The sequence below is a fragment of the Cercospora kikuchii genome (genome assembly GCF_019650295.1).
Source record: "Cercospora kikuchii DNA, contig_00001, whole genome shotgun sequence".
Classification (NCBI taxonomy): Eukaryota; Fungi; Ascomycota; class Dothideomycetes; order Mycosphaerellales; family Mycosphaerellaceae; genus Cercospora; species Cercospora kikuchii.
In genome coordinates this window covers 494794-520829 of record NW_025408582.1, presented here as the reverse complement: position 1 = coordinate 520829, position 26036 = coordinate 494794, and the positions used below count along the sequence as shown (strand labels likewise).

Genomic DNA, 26036 nt, shown 5'->3' with positions numbered 1-26036 from the left:
GGGTCGTGGCCACGCAGTTGCTCCACTCAAGATACATTGACAGCGTGTGCGGCACATACCTTTTCTCGTAATCCTTCGATCACGAGCCACATGAAGCCTCCACGTCTGCTCAACTCCTCGGCTTTTGTTTCATGAGCTTACAAACTCTTGTTCACGCCCTAGGCACACCCTACGCTTCTCCGGTAGCTGGTGAGGAGGACTTCTCATTCTCGTTTCCAGCGTCTTGCAGTCTACCTGTCGTGTCTTTTAGGACCGCTTCGATGAACAACGACTTGCCGCCTGGCCAAACGTCTGTATTGAGAAAATTGCCAATGACCAGTCCAGAGTCCGGCTTCCACAGATAAACATGTCGTCCCGAGTCCTGCGGCAAGACCCACAATTCAATGTCCAAACCTTTCTCCTCCATCAGCGAGTCAATTGTCCCAGTGTCTGTTTTTTGCTCCTTCGCGGAGCGCAGAATGTCAACGAAGCTTTCTGTCATGTCAGCCTCCAACTGGATGTTAACTTTAGTGCCGAGAGAATCGTGGCTACTCTTGTTGATGAAGTCCAGGACGATGTGGATGTGTCCTTGCTCGAGCTGCTGATATTCACAACCCGGCTCAAATTCGTGTTCGCTGTGCACGAGCATGATTGGCGCTCGAAGGAGGCCCTGGGGTGCTACCTTGTCCTCGATCCTGTCTCTGCGGAGTTGGACGAGCAGAGCCTCACGAGCGTCCTTCTTTACGAGGCTTTCGAATAGAGGGTCGAAGACCAAGTCGATCTCTAAACCCTGATATGTTCTGCGTGGATTTATGTTGAGCAATGACAGGCAATTTCCCCACCCTCCAACGAGCATGCCATTGATGGACCAGCATGCAACATTCCAGTTCCTGTATTCTAGGTCTTGCGGTCCCGCTTCTGCAACAATCAGGCTTAGACAGGCTACCGTGCCGTCACCGGCATTGCCTATGTTCTGCTCAGTACGCCCGATCCGAACCATGAAGATTTGCTCCTCCCTCGGTGTACCAGCAGGGCTCTTGACTGGCATCAGATCTCTGAGATATGTCTGCTGCGAGATTGATACTGTGCTTTCGGTGCTAGACACTTGAACTGGATTCTGCACAGGTAAGGTAAGATCAGGTTGGTGTTCACTTTCAGTCTGCAGTAGATCAGATGAGGCCAGATCGCCGAGGTCGCTCAGTGATGATGATGATAACGCGCTGCTCATTCTGGAAAGTTGCGGCGAGCTTTGCGCAGATGTGATGCGAGCTGGATCTTTCGGGCGCTGGACTTGTTCGGTAGTGGAGTGATCGATCGGCGTCAGACCTTTGATGAGTTTCTGATTGGGTGGTAACACCGCATCGCTGTTGCTGAGGACTTCATGTATAGGTCGTGCAATAGGGATGTTGCCCGATCTGTCCTTGCTTCGTTTCTGTCTCTCAGTTGATTTTGTTTGCTGGGGACCAGCAGTGGCTTGTAGTGGCTCGCGCTTCGAGGCGATCTTCAGCATGCGCAGGGGCGGATTCTCAGCTGCCTTGCGACTCGGTCCTGCCTGCTTGTCATCTGTCGAAGGAATGGCTTTAAAATCTTGTGAGATATCACCAGAGCCACGATGCTGGGAGTTCGTTGCCGACTCGTTGGGCTTGACAACCGGAATGGCGCCATCCTTTCCATCCTTCCTGTCGACATGAACATGAAGGTGAAGAGCCTTTGGCCTGTCCAGCAAGTGGTACTGCCCGCCAGGTCTGAGATCTTGAGATGTCACAGTCACATCACACTGCCGGGGAAGGTGGAGCGTAACTCGATGCGCACTGGGAGTCGCGCTGAAGTAGTGGCTGACACTGTCGAGCACGTCCTGCGCCATATGTCAGCAAAATTTATGATAAACGTTACGATGGAAGTGCGGACACTGACCTGATAGCTGTAAGGATCGACGGATGCCCATCTTCGAGTCGGTGGGCGCCAGACGGTGTCGATGGGAGTCCCAGGATGGTGTGTAGGGCAGAGACTGATCAAGATATTGTGACGGAGTGCCATGTTGTGTGTGATCGATGTGCCCTCTGGAGTCAACCGAGTATGTCGCGGCAGATTTCGCGATGCGTTCTGATAGCAAGTTTCAATGTACGAGGACGAGTGAACCAGCAAGCAGATAGACCTGTGTCAGACGACTGTGCCAGACTCAAATAGTATTCGTAGCCTCGTTTGGATGCGACGGAGAGTCTTGTTTTGTGTCTCGCGAAGAATCAGACAACGAAACACGGTCTTTTTGTTGCTCCTCGTTGCTTGCAAGAGCCTTCTCGACCCTTCGCACGTATCTGCTGACACTCTCAGAAAGGCGTTCCAGCACAAACTCGGCCTCGCTCTTGTTGGCCATCATGGGGCTTTTATCTCCAAGCCAATCCCATTCGACTAGGTCGTCGTCTTCCGCCAGCTCATTCTCCTCTTTATCGGCTGTAAAGCGGATCAGGCGAGTGAACTCGACCCATTCTTCGTAAGTATATTTCTTTTCCTTTCCTTTTCTCGTATCTTGAGACACCTGCTTGATCGAGTTGGCAAGTCTTTGAGCGAGCTCAGCTCTAGTGGTATCTTCCGAGGCGAGCTCATCGATGGTAGGCTGCGGAATCCCATTCTCTGGCTCGGGCCCATACGGCAATCCTCCCCTTTGCCTCTCCTCTAGCTGCTTTCTATCTTTCCTGGCCTGCATAAAAGCGACCACTCGAGGTTGTCGGTGGAGAAGCCCACGCCAGATCCCCTTTTGTGGCAGCACAGTAAAGTCTGCAATTCCAGATGTACCCTGTTTGAATTGCCGAACAATCGTGTCGGAAAGATCGCCCACAAGAATAGTCATCGTTGGCACGGCGATCAAGCTCCAAAAGACGAAGAAAGGGCGTCCCGCATTGCTTTTCGGCGCAAGATCGCCATACCCGATTGTTAAGAGCGATACGTAGCCAAAGTAGAGCGCCTTGAAATATGTCATCTCGTTCGCAGTGCTCTTCTCAGCTTGCCAGAATACGACGGCGCCGATACACCAAAGAAATCCAAATGCCAGCACTGACATCAAAAGTCCGTACCATTTCTTGAAGCGAGAAGTCGATCTCTGTATGCGACGCATTGCCTCGAATCGATCCTTTTCTGCCCTCAGTAGCACGAGTCTGGACGGTCGGGACGGGAAAACCCGACGATGCGGTGCCCAGGTGGTGGCTCTTCTGACAGCGGTCTTGCTGTAATGTTGGCGAGAGTCGTCACACGCTCCCCCTTGACTACCATCATCAGAACCAAGTCTATGTGGTAGTGATGAATTTCCAGCATCGGAATTTGTTGAAATTGTCGTCTGGCCAGTATTGTCTGCCGTACGCATACATTCCAACTCTAACGATGTCTTTGCAGTCCGATCTATAGTCCTCGCTCGTGTCCTCTCTTTGTGACCTTTGACAACATTCTCTGTTCCCAATTCGCGAACGAAGGCAGTGATACTTGTGATCATCAGACCAAGGACCACGATCCCGCCAACGGAATAAGGAAAGACCAGACCCCTGCCCACATTACTCTGAGGATAAAAATCACCAAATCCAACTGTGAGGATCGTCACATCCGAGAAATACAACGCATTCACAAAGCTCCATTTCGCAGACTCAGTGCCATCTGACTCGTCGTCTGTCTCAGTGCCGGGGCCACGTTCCACCGCGGAGAAAATTGCACCGCCGGCAGCCAGCCATACGAAAAACATCATGGTTTGCAGGATCAAGGTTCGCTGACTGTCGGTCAAAGTGAAGCGGTGGGGATAATGCCCAAGCCAGAATCCTAGCATGTTTACCATAAGACCCGCTGCACAGATGAGGTACGAGGTTGCCGCGAGAATTGCATACCAAAAGCCTTGCGTATAAGTCTGCTGCGGTCGGGTGGGGGGCGCGTACATCTGCATGCTAGCTGTAATACCGATCAGTATACCAGTAGCCGCAAACCAACAGATGATGGTGCCAGGTAGTGCAACGACATATCTTATCCGGTTGGTGAAGTTGCAGAGCAGGAAAAAGTTGCCCACGAAGCCGAAGACTAGCGAGACAATGTTGAGATTGTAGCACCATCTTGGGTCTGCAAATTCTTGACCATTGAGCTCAGGCACGAGTGAGGCGCTAAGACTGTCCCACGCGCACTCAGAGGCGCCTTTCTCGTTCACTCCTCTGACCAGACACATTCTCCAGTACGTCACCAGTGCCGCGATGGAGAGCACATTTGCGAGTGGTCCCAGGGTTGCTGCCAACAGCGGAATAGCCGTACTGGCGAACCACCAAGTTGGTTCGTCGTCGTCATTCCACGACCGCAGACTTGGCTTCCAAGATGCTTTTGGATGGCTACCTTCAACTCTCTGCGGCGAAGCAACACGCCTCCACTTGAGTGCAGAAGGTCCAACACCAGAGCTGCGGCGTCGCAGAGCATCGTGCCGGGCAGTGTGATGAATGCTCGAACGACCAGGGCCGTGACTGTCCAGACTTTCCGCATCGTACTCGCTGTGTCCAACACCCTCTGTGTCCGGACTCCTACCAGCTCGCTGCCTGGAACGCGTATCACTGCTGCTCCTCTCGTCCGGCATGATTCGGTAGTTCTAGTTGCTCGGCGGTTGATTCAATGCATGAGCCTCTACGATATCGGATTACCTGGTTCCATGGCATTGATACCACCAAAGATAGTGCAAGATCTGGGTGTTGACCGATAAGTTGCCGCAGCATGGAGGCGCCACAGAGCGGCGACCTTCGGAAGGCGCCGTGGAGGCTTCAAGGTAGCAGCTCAGCTCTGAAGGAGGGCCACGCCACCAGTCCTCGCATCTTCCAGATTGCTATACCAACAACAGCTTCGTAGTAGGCGCCGTTTGGGTTCGGCGCTTGCAAGGAAGAGTTGGAAGTTGGCAGCTGATGTCGACGATCGCGGATGAAGCATCGCACGGGCCGGACCACGTGCACCTCATTTCCCACTTCCATTCGTGTTTGGATCGCCTTCTTCTCCCCAGAACAAGTCCAACTCCTTGCATCGCTTCATACAATTCGTACTGCAAAGCATTACACTATTACGAGAACCCGACGGCTTTAGCCATGCCAACCCTACAAAACATGCCTCTCGGAAGCGTACGGGCCGGCAACCAGGCAGTTCCTCGAGAGTCCATCCAGGCAAAGCGGCCGATTCTGCTCTTCACGAGCAGAGTACACGTCTGCAGGGCGTTTTGCGTGCCTGTGGAGGAGGAAAAGTCCCAAGAGAGCGGAAAAGCTTGACTTGGTGAGCGGAGCTTGGCCCGCCCGCCCGCCTTCTGCACGGCACAACAACGTCACCAATGATCTTCGAACTCTCCCTCCGGCATCGACATTCAACGTGATGACCTCAGTACTCGCACGCGTGTAGCACAACTCGGCCGTGTTGCCGGATGCCATGTAAGGAGTGATGCTTCTGCTTCAAACCCAATTTCCATCCTGTTCTTCATCAATCACACTGCACGGCCCTCACCATCATGATGCCGACAACAGGAATCTCGTTTCTGCTGCTCTCGGGCATCGCGCAGGCTCAAAATGCCACTTTCGAGACGCCGGCAGGCAGCTTTCAGACCAGACTGCGCGTCGACAACGGCACGTACGGGCCAGAAGTCGAAGAAGTCCACTACTACTACGATCAATGGCCAATCGGCATCGCAGTCGCTTCTGATGGCCGCCTTTTTGCGACATACACTCGTGGCGACTACGAATACACCCTAGGCGTGGCTGTGAATGAGACCGCGGAAGAGCCCTACCCATCTGCGGAACTCAACCTTCCTCCGGATCAGCTCAACACCACATGGAATGGTATCCCTTTCGGATCCGGCAATGCCTCGGCCTTCATATCTGTACAAGCAATCTACATTACTTCTGCTGGAGGCGGCCGTCCCGAGACACTCTGGGCTATTGACACAGGTCGACCGACAGTACACAATGCACAGGGCGAGCCCAGCATGCCGTATGCTCAGCCGGGCGGGCCAAAGCTAGTCGCAATCTCGCTCGACAACAACACCATATATCGGACATACACATTTCCAGCCGACGTACACTACCCAGATAGCTATCTCAATGATCTTCGCTTCGACTTTAATCCTGATCTGTCGGGCACCTCTGGCCAAGGCATTGCTTACTTGGTTGACAGCAGCAACGAGGGCCGTCCAGGCTTCATCATGGTTGACCTCGGCACCGGAGACTCCTGGCGTCGACTCGACCAAGACGTCTCGGTCCTGCGAGGCTTCAATGCCTTGCCATCCTATCAAGGTATCCCCAAGTACATCGTCCAAAAAGGCCAAGCCACAACATGGCAGAAAGAAGGTCTCGATGGACTCCAGCTCAGCCCACATGGGGAGCGCATGTACTACTCGCCACTCTCAACCAACTATCTCTGGTCCATACCCACAGCCAATCTCCGTGTCCAGGACTCCGAGTGCGCCTCCGCAGAAGTCTTCGCACACGCCAATGTCTCCTCTCATGGCGCAAGAGGCGGGAACGCCAACGGTTTCGAGGGCGACTCCAATGGAAAGATCTACCAGCTGATGCCAGAGCAAAACGCAGTCTACTACTTCGACCCCACAGACGGACTGACCAAGCCGTTCGTGAGAGACCCCAGAATCTTGTGGCCAGATGGAGGCAGTGTGGGCGAAGATGGGTATCTGTATATCAACATCAACCAGCTGCCTTTCCAGCCAGACTGGAACAACGGAACGGATCTGAGAATTCAGCCTGGGGCCATCGTGAGAGTCAAGTTGCCGGAAGGAGGGAAGAAGATCAATGAATTGTACGATTACTGATAGCGAGTACAATTGATAGATCCACGTGATGCAGCACCGCTTACTTAACTCGACACGCGCCTCTGCGACGAAGCCTTCACTTGCTGAAGGCACGACGAGAGTTGCAGTTGATGAGCTCTTCGCTACAGCGTAATCACGTAGCACCTTCTCTCGGCAGTCGCATGGAGGGGCAGAGCAAAGCAGACGTTGCAGCCTGCCATACCAACCAGTGGCTTGTGGATATACTCAGCACAAGCACACGACACAATATTGATATAGCAACCGGTCTCACACAGGTCAAGGTCTTGTCGATGTGTCCTCATCCCTATCATCTACGACTCTTGCAACTACCGAAATGAATTCCATCCGCTGCGCCGGTGAAACCTTGTGCAGTATGGGATCTCATGAACTCGTGTCTGCCTGACATGTTCACCAATCCCTGACTAGCATTAGGTTCTGTCACCGACCTCAGGCGTCCGCCACGGCACAAAGCGTTGCAGATGCTCGGGCTGTGCGGAGGATGATCGTGCTGTCTACATGCCATTCGACGAGAAGGAGCATCCTCTGAACCTCACCACCTCCATGTAAGTGTGAGCGATAGGGTACGTTCAACGGAACGACTGCAATGGATCATCGGTCTTCGAAGTGCGACTCTGAGTGTGAATAGTCGATCTTCTCACCACATGGTGAGTCTGTGCATACGGGCTCTTTGCTTCGTTGACACGTGCAGGGAATAATTACTTCCGCTTAATAAGGCAAATACATTGTCCGACCGACAGCCGATCATTACTCAGCGGACTTGTGACATTGGCCTGTCCCAAGGTGACACCCTGCTTCCCCAGTGGCAAGAAGAAGGTTTGACAACTCGATTCAAGGTCTAGAACTATTGCGACTGTTGTCAAGTTTCAGCTAGACCGCACTCAGGACCTCTTTCGCGACTTCCTAACAAGCTTTAAAGATTTCATTGCCCGAACCAGCCCTTCCGTGATGCCTGCTTCGCCTGTATCAGCAGAGGAAGTCCTTTACGCCTAGCTAATTGCGGTATGGTAGACTCTGTGTCCGATAGTACCTGGAATCGTTCAAGTCGGTATGGACTCGCATAAACATCGGAGGTCAGGAGTGGTGAGAACTGAGAACGCTTTGGAGTCATTATCTGAGCACTGGGTCAGGGCTGCAGCCATTGATGCACTCGACGGACTCTACTTAAGACGGCTCCATCTCACTCGGTCTCGCAACAATTGCTGCGGACTCCAAGCAGCGCCCACATTAATCAAACACAGACCTCTCCTCCAGCGGCCAACATGAGAATCTCTCTCGCCATCGCTCAACTCACGCTGCTATTTAGCGGAAATGCCTCTGCCCAGGTTCGTCTTATGTCCATTTTATTCCCAAGCACGACACTCTCATTGACTGATACTTCCTCATCAGACATGTATCGTTGCCTCAGGGTCACCCAGTGGGTGGTGCCAGGCCACAAGTCCAGAGGGCTACGTGCTGGAGAGAACGCCTTGCGCATCTGTAAGTCTGATCAAAGGAAGGAACAAACGCTGAACGGTAAAGAGAGCTGACTTGTTTCATTCCGTTCTCTATAGGCGCATCCTTGTTCTAAAGCAGGACATCGATGTACCCTCAAGGCCGAGGCCGAAGAGACTCAAACGGACGTTCTGGCACACTGTGATGTTTAGGATCAGCAAAGATGGTACAGGAATATCGCACGCTCGCCTATTGTGATGGCGAGATTGATAAGACCTAGATCTTCTTCCTTCACGTAATACTGTGCCTCCCATCTGGCTCTGTGTCTTCATCGCTGCGATGTCTGATGCTGACCGAGACCGATGTTGTCTAAGTAGGTTTCGCAGCACAACAAAGACTGAGAGACGTAGGATCTGGTTTAACGTCCACTGCCTCCGAGCGATGGATTTTGGCAACGGAAGCAGGAATAACAATTCATCGCGCAAGAGGCCAGCCCTACAATTTGAGACACATGCGAGAGAGCAGATGCCTTTCCTTCAGCTCCTCTAGCACTCTCCAGTAATGAGATACACTGCTGTGTCGTGTCCCACCAGATCTTTCGTGACGCTTCCCTCCCTGCATCCCAGATCCTCCCCAGTCCACACATCAACAACGTTATACCTCTCACCGCTAAGCTCCGGTACCTCGGCCCAAACAGCTTCCATTTCCATATTCGTAGTCAAAGCATTATATGTCGCAACAATTGTTCCCTTGCTGGACGCCCCGGACCAGAACATGGCAGGCACAGTGCTGTTGAAAGTCCAATCGGGGTTGATTCCCCACTTGTAAGGCTTCGCCGGCTTGCCAATGACTGGGTCCTGGTTGAAGTCCAAGAGATAAGAGTTCTGCAGCAAGCCGATTTGCTCGCGGTTGAGCTTCGTGATGTCGGTACCGATGAGAAGAGGGCCTTTCATGATGGCCCATAGAGCGAAGTGGGTTCGTTCCTCGGCGGAAGAGAAGCCATTGCCAATCTAATATAGTCGTCAGTTTGGACTGGAATTTGTGTCTTCGGTAGGTATGCACAGTATCTTACCTCGAGCATATCTGGATCATTACGTCCCCAGAAGTCAGTATAGTCTGAGAGGAACGAGTTCACATTCAGGATCTCAGTGACACGGTTCCAGTCGGCTGGAATTGTTCAGTCAGCACATTCAAGCTTGCACATACCGTTTGCTTGTGAGCGACTTACGATTGCCAAAACCAATATCGTTGGTCGTTCTCCAAGAGCTACCAGTCTCGTTGCCCCAAGTCCAGACCTGATTTTGACCTAGGTGAACAATTATGTTAGCATGATCGTGTACAATGACCAACAAATTCTGCCAACATACCCCAGTTACACAAACTGTAAAGAATCGTCCGATTCTGCTGCGCCAGAGCATCTCGCATCGCGTTATATCTCCCTGCAGTCTTGCTTGTAGAGTAGTCTACACCGTCCTCAGGGAACTCAGTGGCACAAAATGGCCTAGTCTCCGGCCACTGGTAGAATCTGGTCTGTGGTGTCTCAGCAGTGCAAGTGCCGTTGACTTTGCCAATGCTGTCGAAGTTCGGGTCTGCGTTACAAGCGACGCAGTCGTCGAGTGATTCAGCCGTGGGATAGCAGTTGTCATACTGTACGAGATATCAGAAAGCTGACAACGAACTAAAAGTAGCCCAACACTTACCTTCAAGTAATCAACACCCCACTCAGCAAAAGTCTCAGCATCGAGAAGTTCATTTCCCAAGGATGCAGGATAGCTAGCACAAGTCTGAGTGCCGGCACTAGAATACATGCCATACTTGAAACCAAGCGCATGGACCTTGTCTGCAAGTCCCTTCATGCCATCTGGGAACTTGTTGAGATCTGGCATGATTCGATTCGTGACAGGATCACGGCTTTCTTTGACTGCCCAGCAGTCATCGAGGACGACATATTCGTAGCCAGCATTCTTGAACCCGAGGTCGACCATTGCGTTGGCAGCTTGCAGGATCTTCGCCTCGTCCACGTCGCAGAAGTAGGCATTCTGTGCATTTCTTCGTGTTAGTACAAGGTTATCACACTGGTGCTTTGTCACTCACCCATGAATTCCAGCCCAAGGCTGGTAATTTTCCAACGCCATTTGGGCGCTCAATAGCCAGAGCTGCTGGCAGCACAACGAGTGCCAAAGTCGCAACTCGAGACATTTCTGTGTGTTGTTCACTGCGCAGAGACTGATCAAAATGTCTCACAAGAGCAGTGTGATGTATTCGATAGTGTTGTCGTACGCCACTGAACCAGGCACATTATATATGCCCACATACCAGAACCAACTCGTCAATCTGCCCTCATGTGCCGTCATTACACGGAAGAACTTTCTATCGCGTCTCCAATTCTGCTCCAACCTGCCAATAATGCCGGAGCCTTGGATTCGCCCAAAAATAAAGTGTAGACGTCGAGCTGCCGCGAAGCTATGCGCTTGGCAAGATAGATCATTCACCCTTTTAGGCAAAGCTGCCTTACACATAGCCGGGACTAAGAATACGAGAATGTGGAGGACACATGGCCGCCCAGTCGCGATCTCGAACTCTATGTGTATGGAAAACGTGGAGCCGAAAGAACAATACCGAATGGCGCTATGGAATGGTTCTCATTTGACGACGTGCGCTGATCGTGAGGCCTCGCTATGTGGACCGGCATGGCCGCAGAAATATGGCGATGAGCATTGACATCGTGGTCGTTAGTCTCTGCTGAAGTGTCTCAGCAGGCGATGTTGTCTTTTGGCAGTCGTGCTACGCACTCCTTCTCAAACACTGTAAGCTGCCTCTTCCTTTTTCACAGAACAGCGTCAATGTGACGGAGGGCGGTGCGGCCATGCGTAAACAGATCTCGTGAATCCTGCAAAGTCTCATGAGACAGTGACCGATGTTCAGAGAAAAGTACACAGCAAGTATGTTTGACCTCGATAGGGAGAAATCTGACCTTGGCGCTGGTGTTCACAGCTATCCTGAGGCTGTTGTCAGAGCGGGCAGTTCTGTAACAAATCCTTCGAGTGAAGAGAACCACAGCAGTCATTGCCGGCACAGTGACTTTCTCCGTGACGGATCTTGAGGTGAATTCCTCAAGGGGTGGCGGAGGATCCAAGCCAGTCAATTGACGATTCAGGCCCATAGAGATCTTCTTGGCAGCCAATCCAGCTGACACGATTCCATCGGAAGTCACAGAAATGCCGGTGCTTTGTCTCAATGGGTCCGAACGCTCTTTCGTGACACCATACTCAACATCTTAAGATACCTCAAAAGGTTCTGCTGTATCGTTCTTCCGTACTTCAGCCACATCCCAGCATGATGATCTTGAAAAGGTGACATATGGGTCCGCTATTTTGTTGCGGCTTGCCTCGTCTGACAATTTGATAGATTACGCATATACGAAGTGTCTCCGAGGTCCGTTACTCTGTGACTAGTATCAGCAAAACATGCCACAACCAAATACTCACGGGGCCAGCGAAGACTAGCGCAGGTCTGAGCCTCTTTCGTGATGACTACTGATTAATCCGTTCAAAGGCAAGTGATTACAGTGCCCTCACAAGCAAGAGCCATGTTCTGAAATACGATCAGTGAGTGCAGGTCGCAAATTTCCGCACACGTGAGCTCGAAGTGCTGCTCGCTGTCCGGCAATGACTATCATAGTTATATAACAGAGTTGCTGGTCCTGCCCTCGTCGGCATGCTGAACCACGTGTAGGTTGAGAAGACTGTTGCTAAACGATCATAAGATCCTCATACTCTTCGTTCAAGAATACTCGCCGCACAGCTTCGGTGTTCCCGGGCGTAAAGGAAGTCAAGATTGAGATCAGCGTGTAACACTGTGAGTGCGCTCCCTCCTCTCGTGAGCTGTGCTTCGCACGAATAACAAACAGACCCATCGTGAGGCTCTTCACTGGCTCCTTGGGATAGTACGGCATGATAAGTGCTTCTGTGAATGGACGACTATCCGCAATGGCGCAGATGATGTCTCCGGGCTGTACAAGATGGTTCGGAAACTTCCATTGTAAATGCGCCACATCTTCGCGTGAAGCCGCCACGCTTGTCCCAGTCAGGTTGAGGACTTCGCCGGAGCCCCCGAGCTGAGTAACCACTCTGGAGATAGCCCAGCCGTCCCGATCACGTCTGGGACCGTTTTTGTTATGCCAACCTGATATTATGTCCAGTATAACAGCTTTGAGGTAAATTGTCGATCGATCGCGTGCGACTCTCACGATTCCCATTGATTGGGCCTTCGACGGCATGGCCGTGCGTATCGATTGACCTATCAGTTGAGGCTGTGTCTGGCTGGACAGCATGGGATTTCTCCAGTCTGGTATCCATGACGGAAGTGAACGAACCTGTGCCGGATCTGAATCCGGTCGTTGCACCGCAGCGTACAATAGCTTCACCGCCAGACCGAGATCGATCATTCGAAGGGCAAATAGACTGTAGTTTTGCTCTGTGGTCAAGTCATAGTCGATAAACGCGACGCCAGAAAATGGGCTCCAGAGTCCCACAAGTGCTGAAATGATATCGCGAGGGTCTGCACATTGGAATTGACCTAATGTGTCCAGCTCGAACAATAGATCGCGAGCACAATTCTCAAACAGAGTGCTGCCGTCTGCCCAGTCATCGAGTCTTGCGCCAATGAACCGGTTTTCAGTTGGACCACGAAAGAGAGACGAGGTCACCGTCAAACGATATGCGGTCTGGTCGGCTTTCGTGAACAGAGGAGTCTTTCCTATATCGTTGAGTGCTGATTCAAATACCTTCCAATCCAGCGTCCATTGTCCACACAGCAGTACTGCGCGGCGCGAAAGACAGATTTCTTGAATCACCCACCGCCTACTGAACCATCTTCTGCAAAGAAACGGCACAATCTTGTCCTCGATTCCATTCTCCTTCAAGCGTTCCAAGATCTCTGTCAGTTCTTCCGCTTCAAATGTGTGGCGTTCTCCCCACCGCGTGGTGCGAAGCAAAGCAGTGAATTCGGACATACGGGGACGTGTTGGCCTCAGAGAAGTTGGTAAACATCGCATCAGATCGTACTTTACATTTCGAAATCTGGCCAGAGCGTCTGATAACACCTGTGTGTAATGCTTGTACTTTAGTCTCGTGTTGACCATGGTGAAGACCTGCATTGCGATCTCGGCTTCCCCGTCCAGGGTGTCTTCTCCAAGCCACACGATGGTCCGCTCGGCCTTGGCGTATATCACTCGCATAATGGCAATCTGCGCAGTTTTCTCCCGTCCATAGGCTTGATTGATGCAGACAGCATCAATCCAGACACGGCGCGTGCAATATCGATGTCGAAGTCGCCGCAGAGCATCACGTAGATGAAGTGCAATGGTGAGGGCGTTGCCATCGAGAAGCAGATCTTCGGGACTAATGTCTGTTCCCCAAGTGTATGAAAGTGCTTCATAGCGAGGCAAGAACGAGTTCAGAGGTTTGACTGTCAAGCTGCCGTGTAATGGCGCATCACGTTGCCTAGAGGGAAGTAGCGTCAGCAGTCGGATGTGTTCCCTATCGTCGCTGAGTGGGCTATAGATGTAGGCTGCTGGATTCGGCATACTGGCCTGACCCAGAGCTACAGACACTTGGTTGTGGTGGGGATGGAAGTCAAAGTTAAGTCGCGTGTGTGTATGGAAGCGGAAGAGGGCTTTAGGTTTCACTTCGGCAGTCACGTGCTCAGCCACATCTGGTTGCCTGGACCCTGGCGCAGCTGTTTGGCCTCAACAAAGTAGACAAGACGACAGCACCACTCTCGCATACTCCTCCCTCAATTATCTTGTCCACTGATCTTTGCGCAACAAAACCACCGAGTCGCAACCAAACATGGACAAATTCCGCGCCTTCACCAACACGATCGGGTCGACGGTGACACCGTTTGCGACGCGCAGCCAGCAATGGATCAAAGAACAGACGGGCAATGCGGGCGAGAAGACAGAGCTGCCACACGACTACGTTGAGCTCGAGACGCGAATTGATGCGCTCAAGCTGACGCACCAGCGCCTGCTCGCGGCCACCAGCCAATACGCCAACGAGGCCTACGACTACCCGCCCAACGTCAAGGAGAGCTTCCAGGACTTGGGCAAGAGCATCAGTGAGAAGGTACAGCACTCCCTCATGTCCCTCTTGTCCAGTCTGCCGCTCTCCAGCGGTTCGCTGATCAGTATATTCACAGGTCAACCTCCTCTCCAAAGCCGGCACCGCCGCCGAAGCGCAAGCCGCACTGACTGCGCCTCCTTCCGCCAAACCTCAGCCAAAGACCTTCTCTCACGCCATTGCTCGCGCCTGCCTGTTCGGCTCGCAAACCGTCTCGACCGCCACACCTCAAGGCAGCACGGAGCCAGACCCGCTCGCGCAAGGGCTGGAGAAGCTAGCGATTGCCTCAGAAAAGGTGGGAGAGGCTCGTCTGGATCAAGACGAGAAGATCCAGGGCAAGTTCCTTGCGGGCTGGAGCACAACCCTCAACCAGTCGATCAAGGCAGCGGACAAGGCACGAACCGCGGTGCAGAATGCCCGGTTGAACCTAGACGCCGTCAAGTCCAAGGCTTCCGCTGGCGGAAAGCACGAGGAGAACTACACCGAAGCGCAACGCAATGCCATTGAGGCCGCCGAGGACACATTTGTTGAGAAGGTCGACGAGGCCACGAGCATCATGCGAAATGTTCTGGACACTCCCGAGCCATTGAGGAACCTGGTCGAGCTGGCCAAGGCACAGGAAGAATACCACCGACGCGCAGCAGAAATCCTGGAGGAGACGCTCAAGAATCTGAGTGAAGTGCAGCAGGAGCAAGAGGAGAACTGGAGGAAGGCACGTGACGGCCAATGAGCGATTGTGACACAGGAGTTGAAGTGTTGACGAGCTTTGTGTAGGGGCTGATTGATCGCAATGCCCAAGACTTTGAATGAGAACATGACCCTCTTTGCATTGACATGGAAGAGCGGAGACATGGGGACGACGGAGTCCGGAGTACTGGTGGCACCACGAGGTGCATTGACATCTCGATAGGTATGAAAGAGCGTGACCCTCTATTCCTCCTTCGCGCGACTCGCCAGATCCAGATCCACATGCCTGTCCTCGGCCGCCTCTGCCGCGTCCCCTCCACTCCTCTGCTTGCCCGGGTTCTGCGCCCTCCACTCCTCCACTGCTTTCCACGCAACTCGAAAGCCTTCAATCCCTGCCGGCATTCCGCAATAACATGCAGCCTGCAATATCACCTCTCGAATCTCCTCTTCGCTCGCACCATTGTTCAAAGCGCCCTTCACATGCGTCGCCAATTCTGTTCCACGATTTTGACAGCACAGCATGGCGATGTTCAAGAATGATCGCGTCTTCAGTTCCAAGCCTGGGCGCGTCCAGATGCTGCCCCAGCAGGATTCCGAGACATACTGATCACAAGAATTAGCAAGAGCGTATGATACTCATCGATGCTGAAGGATTGGCCTACCTCTTGCATGGCTTTTGCAAATGGGTTGTTCGCCGCCGCGAGAGATTTGTCGACATATTCTTTACCAGCAACCTGGTATCGCATTTTGATGCCTTCGCTGTACAAAATCTCATGGGCACGCTTGACATCTTCGGGGCTGTATTTGGAAGAAGCCATTACCGCTGACGCTCGTGAAGGATCGGGAGATGATATGAAGCTGTTGGCGCAAGAGTGCTTTGGTGGCAGCTGACTCGGTGTGTATACAGGTCTAGAGGACACGGACAATGTGTATGACCACGGCTAAAGGGCGACATGCAACACAGAAGAAAGCAATGAGATTCGAATGCTTGCAGAAGCTACATCATCACTGCTCCCGTGCCTCTGAAGATCCGTGTTGGAGCTTGCAGCTCTCGCTGCGATGTCGGAACAAGCTTCAGCAGGAGCTGTGCCCGCTCGTCCACTCCAACCTTTGGAGTAGCTTCACACTGCCATCGTCATAGCTTACTCTTGACTATGGACAAGACTTTGCTGATATATGGATAGCGGGGAAGCAGCACTATTAGCTCGGCAAGCTAATTGTCGTAGGGTCTGGCTGTCTCGACTACAGCAGTCAAGGCCTGTTTAGTTGTAAGTTGGGTTCACTGATATGCTTACGATCAGACAGGGTCGAATCCACTTCACACGACAGAAATTTTCCGAGTTCAACGAGTACAAGCGTTCGAGGACGACACAGGAAAAGCAAATATGCCTACTTCAACTTCGCCTCTCCCACAAGACTCACCTGATCAGGCCTACGTGACTGTCTCTCCCATTGCTGGAGGCTTCATCACTCTCTCAGACCACTTCTTTGTTTCACCCGCCGAACCAGGCGCGAAACGCACAGTTCCCTCTCTCACATTTCTGATAACCCATCCGAATACCCCAGGGACATCATGTCCACATCTCTCTTCCAACTCAACCAAAAACAACAAACCAATCCACACAATGTTCGACCTCGGTCTCCGCAAATCACCAACGCTCTACCCACCAGCTCTACAAACCCACATCGAAGGCCGGAAACCTTACAATCTCTCGCCAGGCGTAGCATCACAACTCTCATCCGGAGGTCTCGAACCCTCCTCCATCGATCTCGTAATCCTCAGCCACGTACACTACGACCACCACGGCGATCCAGAAGACTTTCTCAGCGCGAACTTCCTCATCGGCAACGGCGCCAAAGACGTCCTAGAAAACGGCCTCAAAGGAATGGGAAGCCATCAACATTTCGATGCAACTACTTTCCCCGCTGATCGAACAATCGAGCTATCAAATCCAGAAGAAGCACCAGAATGGAAACCTCTCGGGCCCTTCCCTTCCACACTCGACCTCTTCTCCGATGGCACAGTATACCTAATATCAACTCCAGGCCACCTGCCCGGGCATCTAAATCTTCTCTGCCGGATAGGCCCCTCGAAGTGGAAATTGCTCTGCGGCGACGCATATCACGACAGACGGCTACTGACTGGAGAAAAAGATATCGGGACATGGGAATCTCCCGAAGGTACGACATTGTGTATTCACGTAGATAAAGAGCAAGCGGCAGAGAGTATCCGACGATTACGAGAATTCGATGCGGCAACGGGTGAAGAGTGTGAGTTGATTGCGGCGCATGAGGAGGATTGGTGGGAGAGGAATAAGGGCAGACAGTTTCCAGGCACGATATAGGCAGGACTGCAACTGGCGTTGGTAGAGTTTATTCCCATGGGTATAGGGTCGAGTGGCTCTGCGCGGCACTGCATGCGCGAATGCCTTAGGAAAGTGCATAGCCGCGCATTATCGCTTCACCGGTCAGAAAGGCACCAATGAAAGGAAAGATGTAACACAGCCTTCGAGACGACAGGGGTGGAGCTTCGAGCTCTTCGGCGATACTGGATATCTATTGAACTACAACTTCTATTCACTTAACTACAACTTCTATTCACTTAACTCAGAGTATCTCACAACAGCGATCTGAGACCCTGTGCATCAGTCGAGAAGGCGACACCATGCCAAGTACACATACTTGTGGGGACGACAGCGTGATCGCAACTCAGCCTTGTATTGGTCAAACTATGTCCTCGAATGACCAAGACGAAACGCAGCTCCTCAGTCATCCCGCGAGAGTACGTCGCACGCGCGAATTGATACGTGCCGCGGATAGCCCTGGCACGCCTGGAGGCAGACGGAGTCACCGACAATACCCACAAGCATTGAATGGAGTGCCCACTTCACAGCAAAGGTCTCCCAGGCACAATCAGCAAGGAGCGTCACTCGCGTTAGATCCAAAGGTCCAGGGTGCTCAAACGAAAGCCGCCACCGCAGAGCCTGTTGATTCTGCTCCAGAAATCAATGCATGCTTTCTCTGCTTCCGAGATGATCTACTTCATTGGACTGTCATCGTAGACTTGGCAGGGATATTCGAAGGAAGAGAGTCCACAACACCGCCCATAGGCGCTGAGCAGATGTCGTTGGACGATGAGCGTCTTAAACTGGCAAACTACGAGATCCATGCTATGCAAGCGATGCGAGAAGCCGCGTACAGGGTACACGGCAGATGGAAACGATGGTTACCTTGGTACGGAATACGTACCGTGGAGGAAGTGAAGGTGAGTTCACGATAACTGCTCCAAAATCAAATCCGCTAACAACATACGTGACAGTTCCATTTCGACGACATCAGTAAGAATGACCGAGCTCCGGTCAAGATTACATTCCTAGACGCAGAAGCCATACGGGAACATGCTCAGAGAATCCTGGACGATGCCAAAGCGATAGTCCAGCACGGATTAGCAGATTCTCAATGCTGGGGACCGGACGATCACACCCAAGAGTGCTTGGAGGATCAAATGCTAGGCAAAGTCTGCATTTTTGATCAGGTACCTGGAGCTACTAAGCGGCTTCGTGGGTATCGCACGCGGCACTGGTTGAAAGAATGTATACAAAATTCCCAGCGAGCCCAAGGGAGAGTATTTCTCGAGCGAGGCTTCCTGCAAGAAAGCTTTGTATACCGCCGCCAGGTGCGCTGACCTTACCAGGCATAATCGCCAGTCAACTAATCGAGGCTAGGCCATAGGATTACCAGTCAATGCCGAAGCATTGGGCTTTTCGGTGGAGATGCGCGGCATTTATGTGACCATGGGATGGAATCTGGGCCGCATGAGTCGCCATGTGCGGACTGGCAGTGTATACACATTGACAGGGCTGGCGATAGTCTGGCTCGCTTCTGTGTTGTGGGCGGGTCCCAAAGGAGATTGGCAGACCGCATGGGCGTTTGGCCAACTTCTTGTTGCCTCTCTAGCTATGATCCTGCACCATACCTAGAGGACCGGGATCGTACGAGTCATTGATATTTCATCCCTATATACTAACAGCAACATTCCTCCGACTCGGATATCATCATTCCTCATCTGGCTCCTGCTTAATCTCTTCTCCGAGAATTGACTGCTGCTGCTGCTCTCGTTCTTTCTGCCTAGGCGAATGTCTCGTCGCAGCAGGTGGGCTCAAGGTATCAGTAGATCTCATGTCGAAGCTGTTCTCCCTCGATTCGCCCCAATCCGAACTCCCAGTGCTGATCGTGCTGTCTCGTTTGGAAGAATGCCGCAAGGAAGACCGAGGTGAAGGACCAGGACGATCTAAGTTTTCTTGCAGGATATCTCGGCCATGTTCGTCGTAGAGCAGGGTTTCTGTTGCAGAGAGACGAGAGGGCTCGTTGAGGGACGAGAGCTTCTTCGGCCGTCGGCCACCAACACTGCTGGCCGAGCTTCCTCGTCTCGACCGCCCTTCTTTCGTAGCTGTTGATGGACGAGAATCGCCATCAGGACCGGGAGTGGAAGCTCGAGAAGTGTTTCTGCTGTTAGATGCACTTCTCGATCCTGGAAGTCCGCCGTGCAGCAGGGACTCTTTTCTTCGTCGTTCTCCGCCGATTCGTGGTCTGAGTGCTTCGGTGGCGATCTTTTCTCGTAGAGCTAGTCGTTCAAGTTCTTGTTGCCGTCTTGTCTTCCGTCGACTGAATGGATTCATGGTAACATTATGCCGGCCTCGCCAGCCGGTCCACCAAAACCATCCACCTTCTCTCTTGGCAACCTCTCGCTTCCGTGCTCGCACAACAGATCTCAGTTGTGATCTTCGCGCATTCTCTCGCTCCCAGTACTCCATCCTGAATGTGTCCCATCCTTCCCGAAAGTCGGGGGAGAAGGGTTTGGGCAGCAGAAGCACTCGCAGAACGTCGCCAGCAGGCGCGATATCTTCTTCCAGCAAGCCATACTTCGCCGCATGGGCATTCCAATGCAGCGTTTCTTTGCCACTCCCTTGACCAGCCAGACTTTCAATATCCCGCGGCACAATCTGGAAGTTGACTCTTTCCTCGCGAAACCAGCCAGCAGGGTCTAGCAAAGCAAGCCATGAAACCATCTCGCGAAGTAGACCACCTCTCACAACAACGACTTTGAGGTTAAAACCCCGAAGGCCGCGGTTGGTGGTGCTGATGAACTTTCTTGGCCACCTCACGCCTCGTTCGTACATTCCTGTTCCCCAAAACAGCAGCAGGGTCACGCAGCCCGAACACCAACCCATCTTCTCGCCCGTCTCGAGCACCCAGTACACACTGCCTCCCACACCACTGCCATCTTCTCGCGGCCGGAAGAAGAGAAGGTAAGTAAAGGTGACAGTCCAAGCTACCAGTCCAACAAACAAGAGCAAATGCAATCTCAGCCTGGTCCGTAAACTGATATACTGCAATCGGAGACTACTTTCCAGGATGAGTAAGTTGAGGTAGATTTGCGGTGGACTACTGGGAAGTGCATCTCTGGGGTCATTGCTGTATGTTGGATGGTTGATCTCTGGAGGAATTGGAGCTGTGACGGAATTTCGCTTGGAAGAAGATGCTCGAGCGTTAGCAGCAAGTTGTTCTGCTGAGACGTCTGGTGGCGGAGCACCTTTGACGATGCGGTCTATCGGGTCGGACATAATGACATGGTCTGAGCTTGAGCTGGTCTTGGAGTGTCCCTCTTGATGAGATGGACCACTTTCGGTCTGGATTGTGCTTCACAAGTGGGCCGATGTGTGACTGAGGTGAGGGTGTCGAAGAAGGAGAGGTGAATATTGGTGCTGTGGTCCTTTGATGTGCGTGGGCAGGCTGCTCACCGCCCGGACTTGTGGTGAGGAGGCTGGAAGTGGAGTATGCAGTAGCAGCAGCTGGACTGGCCTTCGGTGAAGCATGTGCGTTCTGTGCTGCTCTGCACGTGGCTGGGCACGCCGGAGCGGAGACCGGAACAACCACTCGGCCCGTCCTCGCCGCCGTCTTAACTCCGCCGACCGCTGTCCGTGTGGGAGGAATGCTTCGTCATTCGCCGCCGGCTCACCACACAGAAGACAACTTGCGCGTTTGGTGCTACTTCACTTCAATGCTGCTGCCTGCAGACACAATTGAAATACCCCGAGGAGCGTGAACGGGCGATCGTGACGAGCAGACAAAAGTGGCTGCAGTCGCCCGCCGGACAGCAGCAGGAGCACATCTCCTCGCCTGGCCTGCACCAATCCACTCAACGCTTCCGAAACTCGCTTTGTCCCGTCTACTATCGCCACCGATAGCCCTTGCACGCAGACAACACTCCACCATGGCTACGGCATCCTCAGCCGACGACGATCGCTCTTCCTACCAGCCCCCGACCGCGCCCACAGGCAACCTTCCCAAGCCAATTCTCGCGCGTCAACGCGCCAAACAGGAAGCTGAGATGAACGGCACTGCGCCTCCTCCGAAGGCCTCGTATTTTCCACTTGGATACAAGGAGGCGTATTCGCAATGGTGGGCGTCGCTCACGCCGGCAGTGACTGAGCACAAGGTCATGTCGTTCATTCCCTACCTGCAAAGCCCGCCGACTGTCGCGTCGCCCTCTGGAAGCGCTCCGGCGAGTAAGAACCCGAGTACGATGAATCTGAGCGATCAACCGGCCTCTAGCGTGGATGACGGGTCCATGCAGCGTACTGTGAGCTCAAAAGATCCTTATGGACCGCGGAAATGGCAAAGTGAAATGGTACAACTGAAGGGCAAAGATCGCTACCTGAATGAATTCAGCGTTGAAAGAATAGGCGAGAAAGTCGACAATAACTTGGTCATGCTGCATGGATACGGAGCTGGGCTGGGATTCTTCTACAAGAACTTCGAGGGCTTGTCACGATTGGCGGGTTGGAAACTCTACGCGCTGGACATGCTGGGAATGGGCAGGTCAAGTCGGCCGCCGTTCAGCGTAGTCAAGGCAAAGGATCGCGAGGGCAAAGCTCGTGAAGCGGAGTCGTGGTTCGTGGATGCGCTGGAAGAGTGGCGTGTGAAGAAGGGCATCGATAAGATGACATTGATGGGACACAGCTTGGGAGGATACATGGCTGTGTGCTATGCGCTGAAGTATCCAGGACATTTGAACAAGTTGATCTTAGCCAGTCCCGTAGGGATACCCGAAGATCCTTACGCTGTCAGCGAGGAAGCGGAACCGCAAACAAGCACGATGCAAAACGAATTCACACAGGCTCAGGGAGAGTCTGCTTCGCGAAGCCAGCCCGCGCCGCCAAAACGCAAGATGCCGTGGTGGCTGACCTCATTATGGGATGCCAATATCTCACCATTTTCAATTGTTCGATTATCAGGGCCTCTTGGACCGCGATTAGTGTCCGGCTGGACAAGTCGAAGATTCGCGCATCTTCCTGAAGACGAAGCTCAAGCGCTGCACGATTACTCGTATTCCCTCTTCCGTCAACGAGGATCTGGTGAATATGCTCTGGCTCACGTTTTGGCACCAGGAGCCTTTGCACGATCACCATTGATTCGCCGCATTCAAGGCGTAGGACGACAATATCTCGAGCCTCATGCCACTCCAGCTCCTGACAATGCGTCATCACGAGATCCATCGTCGAATGCTGCAGTAGGCGCAGATGCAGCTGCGGCACGGGTTCGCGAAACGGGAGTGCCCATCACTTTCATGTATGGAGAGAACGACTGGATGGACGTCAAGGGCGGACACGAATCTGTCGAGAAGCTGAACGCGGAGAAGAAGAAAGCTCTGGAGAACGCGACTGAGAAGGAACGAAAATTGGAGAATGGCGACTACAAAGTCATTATCACGAGAAAGGCCGGGCATCATGTCTACCTCGATGGATACGAACAATTCAACCGCGACATGCTTGAGGAGATGCGCGATGTGGAGAGGAGAAAGAGGAGACTAGCAGACTTGCAATGACAATGCACGTCGCGATCATCAAGGATTTGAGCATTGCTTCCAGCGTGGGCGTTTCGGGCATTGATTGTGCACATTGACATGTGGGAGCAAGATATACATTAGATACCAAGTGATGGCGAACGGCTACTTATGCTAGCTGCGCGAGACGACAGTTCCCCACACTTCTCAACATATTCGGCAGTTTATGCTTGATTTCTATCACTATCACCTTTTCTGCGGCAAGATCGTCCATCCAGAATATGAGCCACTGATCCGAGTGAATGGCGAAGTCCACTCACACTTGGCGTGCCAAGGCTGTCTCCAGTCGCTTCCCTCTCCTTCCCACAACCCGCATCCCCCGTCCTCATTACTCTTCACCACGGTTCCAGAATTCTGACGATCACAGCTCGAATTCGCCTTGCATTCCCCAAATCCGGTCCTCTAGCTCAAAACAGCAATGGGAATCAGCTGAGATGTCTCGAAAACGCCACAACGGGGAGTCCGAGGGCCGTGGCGCCCGCCATCTGCACGTGTCACTGGTTGGATTGGAACGTGCGGCCAGAGACTCGTGGATGCCACGTGCAGATGGCGTTTGTCGAGCTCTCGTCTGGCGCGACTGGCGTGATAGTTGGGGTTCGAGACTCGTAATGCTGCACGCCAGTCTGCTGCGAGGATGGGGCGGTGGAGAGTTGCGCATTGGAGGGGTTGATGAGAGGATGGGTATATAGGTAGCCGCATCGTTGTGCGTGAGCTGGAGGTATGTTCTCTTTTCGAGCGAGATATTTTTCTACGAAGTTGACTGAGTCTTGTTGCAGCTTGGGTGTTCGAACTCAACAAGTTCAGGTTTACAAGCATCACAGGCTAGCTCCAATCAATCATCAACGCAGTCACATCTCCACCATGGGCAAGCGTCTCGTCCTCGCCATAGATGGCACCTGGGTGAACAGCGACAATGGCTACAACGCATCTATGTCCGGTCCTGGAGCCAAAGGCAGACTGGCATCACCTTCCAATGTCACACGCATCTGCCGGGCTGTCCTTCCACGATCCCCAAGCGGCGTACAACAGCTCGTCTATTATCAAGGAGGACTCGGCAGCGACGCCAATGCCTACTCTTTTGTGGTCGGCGGCTACCTTGGCAGCGGAATTGACGAAGCTATCCGAGAGGCCTACTCGTTCCTCGCCATGAACTACGAAGAAGGAGATGAGATCTTCCTGGTTGGATTCTCGAGGGGTGCATTCACTGCACGATCTGTGGGATCTTTGATCGCCGAAGTTGGACTTTTGACCAAAACTGGCTTGGAGTCTTTCTATCCAATTTTCAAGGATTGGGAGAATCAAAATATTGCTTCCTACGAGCCTGGCTACGAAAGCGCGGCTTGGCCAATTGCTGGGCGACCAAAGTTTGGAGACAAAGCATACAATGAGCAACTTGCTGGCAAGAAGCTGACAAGACTAAATATTCCTATCAAGGCAATTGCTGTGTTCGGTAAGCCAATATTTGATCTATGCATTGTGTGAGATCGTGTCAGCTAACGAAATCTTTAGACACTGTCGGAACCCTCGGCGTTCCAGACGTACGACCCTTCGGCATCAGCCTCTACAACAGCGCCAAAACCGAATACTCCTTCGTCAACACCCAAGTAGCACCAAATGTCGAAAATGCCTACCAAGCCCTCGCTCTCGACGAGCAACGATACGCCTTCGCACCCACAGTCTGGGAATCACCACGAGACTCCAGCTCTCATATGCTGAAAGAACTCAAACAATGCTGGTTCCCCGGCGTTCATACAACAGTTGGAGGTGGTTTTCAAGACACAAACATCTCTGATATCACACTGGCGTGGATGCTCACGCAGCTTTCGCAGTTCTTGGCCTTTGACGAGGGCTATCTCCTTCGACAGCGCAAGCAAAACGGAGACTTTTACATCGAGAAGAAAACTCCCGAGGAAGGAAGAGGGTACGGCTTGGGCCTCATCAAAGCCTCAGATGGTGATCTCTTGAATACAATTCTGGGGAGAAAAGCTCGCACACCTGGCGAGTATCTCTTGACAGATCCCAAGTCTGGCGAACAAATGCCCGGTAAACCACTCCTCAACACTCGCGAATTCATGCACCCTTCAGTAAGATATCGCATGCACAATGGTGGTCGTCAGCCATCAAGTGATCCGGAAGCGAAGTTAGGTGAGGGCGCATACGCCCCGAAACCACTGGCGGATTGGACGTATATTGCTGCGGGAGAGGACACTCCTAAGGGTATCAAGATCGATGCCAAGTGGGCGAAGGCACCTAAGTGGGTGAGGAAGTCTACGGGGACGTACATTGTTGAAGACAAGATTGTGGATGGGAGCTTGGAGGCTGTCCTGGCGGAGACTTGGAGTGGAGTAGGGAATTGGTTGAAGTTGTGATTGGGTAGATGCAGATTCCAAACGGGTCAAAATGGTTGCTCGCTTCCCGGTGTCCCACTTCAGCTCGCAGTGGTCGAGATCTCACTCCTAAGTCTAGGATCTTCGGACGAAACAAAGTTTCTACTTCATTCCGCCGACATCCGCTCATGTCTCTACTAATATCTCTCTTTCTCGGCGGTGGGCATAGGTATCCTCTCCAGCTTCCAGTCCTCACACGTGTGGCACCCGCAAGCTCCTCCCCGCCTGTTTACTTCGCGAGTCTGACATTATCCGTATACTGCGCCGAGCTTCTGTTGATCCTCGAGAATCCGGTCTCGCTGCGTATGCCGAAGGCGGTCTTATTATGTCTTTCAACGCACCTTGTCCATACAGCTGCAAGGATGTGCTACATTGAGCTCCGCTTAAGTTGCAATGCCGAGGACGTCTCCGCGTCCGTACGAGAAGCTTGCTCTAGCATACACTCCGTTTTAACCGGCATATACGAATTCAAGGAATACAAGCTCAAACTCAAGGCCTTTTCCAGGCTCTTCTGCTGAGATAAGCGTCCCTGAATTGGCTGCGACTAAGGTTGCAAATGCCAAGGAAGTGAGATGTGTTCTACGAATCAATGCCCCAATATAACTGTACACGAGAGGTTTTGCAAGCATAGGCCTTGAGACAGTTTGAAGAGATGTAACCTACTAATCAATGCTCCAATATAGGTTATGGACTTT

General features: G+C 52.6%; 12 protein-coding genes across 12 annotated transcripts; 6 read left to right on the top strand and 6 right to left on the bottom strand.

Annotated features, from left to right (window-relative positions):
- Positions 1-169: 169 nt before the first annotated feature.
- CKM354_000016000 (uncharacterized protein) lies at positions 170-2016 on the bottom strand (the record flags this gene model as incomplete). The annotated part of the gene is made up of 2 exons (XM_044795244.1): positions 170-1834; positions 1894-2016. The coding sequence occupies 2 exons, from the start codon at positions 2014-2016 to the stop codon at positions 170-172; spliced, it is 1788 nt and encodes a 595-aa protein (XP_044651179.1).
- Positions 2017-2158: 142 nt separating this feature from the next.
- On the bottom strand, positions 2159-4570 carry CKM354_000015900 (uncharacterized protein; the record flags this gene model as incomplete). The annotated part of the gene is made up of 1 exon (XM_044795243.1): positions 2159-4570. One exon carries the CDS (start codon positions 4568-4570, stop codon positions 2159-2161), a length of 2412 nt encoding a protein of 803 aa, XP_044651178.1.
- A 906-nt stretch (positions 4571-5476) lies between these two features.
- Positions 5477-6787, top strand: CKM354_000015800 (uncharacterized protein; the record flags this gene model as incomplete). Its single annotated transcript, XM_044795242.1, has 1 exon — positions 5477-6787. The coding sequence occupies one exon, from the start codon at positions 5477-5479 to the stop codon at positions 6785-6787; it is 1311 nt and encodes a 436-aa protein (XP_044651177.1).
- A 1997-nt stretch (positions 6788-8784) lies between these two features.
- CKM354_000015700 (uncharacterized protein) lies at positions 8785-10438 on the bottom strand (the record flags this gene model as incomplete). Its single annotated transcript, XM_044795241.1, has 6 exons — positions 8785-9249; positions 9312-9406; positions 9468-9545; positions 9607-9886; positions 9940-10278; positions 10334-10438. 6 exons carry the CDS (start codon positions 10436-10438, stop codon positions 8785-8787), a joined length of 1362 nt encoding a protein of 453 aa, XP_044651176.1.
- Positions 10439-11990: 1552 nt separating this feature from the next.
- On the bottom strand, positions 11991-13826 carry CKM354_000015600 (uncharacterized protein; the record flags this gene model as incomplete). The annotated part of the gene is made up of 1 exon (XM_044795240.1): positions 11991-13826. The coding sequence occupies one exon, from the start codon at positions 13824-13826 to the stop codon at positions 11991-11993; it is 1836 nt and encodes a 611-aa protein (XP_044651175.1).
- Positions 13827-14091: 265 nt separating this feature from the next.
- On the top strand, positions 14092-15091 carry CKM354_000015500 (uncharacterized protein; the record flags this gene model as incomplete). The annotated part of the gene is made up of 2 exons (XM_044795239.1): positions 14092-14367; positions 14441-15091. 2 exons carry the CDS (start codon positions 14092-14094, stop codon positions 15089-15091), a joined length of 927 nt encoding a protein of 308 aa, XP_044651174.1.
- A 200-nt stretch (positions 15092-15291) lies between these two features.
- On the bottom strand, positions 15292-15866 carry CKM354_000015400 (uncharacterized protein; the record flags this gene model as incomplete). The annotated part of the gene is made up of 2 exons (XM_044795238.1): positions 15292-15651; positions 15711-15866. 2 exons carry the CDS (start codon positions 15864-15866, stop codon positions 15292-15294), a joined length of 516 nt encoding a protein of 171 aa, XP_044651173.1.
- Positions 15867-16433: 567 nt separating this feature from the next.
- CKM354_000015300 (uncharacterized protein) lies at positions 16434-17393 on the top strand (the record flags this gene model as incomplete). Its single annotated transcript, XM_044795237.1, has 1 exon — positions 16434-17393. The coding sequence occupies one exon, from the start codon at positions 16434-16436 to the stop codon at positions 17391-17393; it is 960 nt and encodes a 319-aa protein (XP_044651172.1).
- Positions 17394-17779: 386 nt separating this feature from the next.
- CKM354_000015200 (uncharacterized protein) lies at positions 17780-19028 on the top strand (the record flags this gene model as incomplete). The annotated part of the gene is made up of 3 exons (XM_044795236.1): positions 17780-18313; positions 18368-18724; positions 18774-19028. 3 exons carry the CDS (start codon positions 17780-17782, stop codon positions 19026-19028), a joined length of 1146 nt encoding a protein of 381 aa, XP_044651171.1.
- Positions 19029-19103: 75 nt separating this feature from the next.
- CKM354_000015100 (Nem1-Spo7 phosphatase regulatory subunit SPO7) lies at positions 19104-20672 on the bottom strand (the record flags this gene model as incomplete). The annotated part of the gene is made up of 1 exon (XM_044795235.1): positions 19104-20672. The coding sequence occupies one exon, from the start codon at positions 20670-20672 to the stop codon at positions 19104-19106; it is 1569 nt and encodes a 522-aa protein (XP_044651170.1).
- Positions 20673-21322: 650 nt separating this feature from the next.
- Positions 21323-22936, top strand: CKM354_000015000 (uncharacterized protein; the record flags this gene model as incomplete). Its single annotated transcript, XM_044795234.1, has 1 exon — positions 21323-22936. The coding sequence occupies one exon, from the start codon at positions 21323-21325 to the stop codon at positions 22934-22936; it is 1614 nt and encodes a 537-aa protein (XP_044651169.1).
- A 738-nt stretch (positions 22937-23674) lies between these two features.
- On the top strand, positions 23675-25323 carry CKM354_000014900 (uncharacterized protein; the record flags this gene model as incomplete). Its single annotated transcript, XM_044795233.1, has 2 exons — positions 23675-24404; positions 24464-25323. 2 exons carry the CDS (start codon positions 23675-23677, stop codon positions 25321-25323), a joined length of 1590 nt encoding a protein of 529 aa, XP_044651168.1.
- Between the last annotated feature and the right edge of the window lie 713 nt (positions 25324-26036).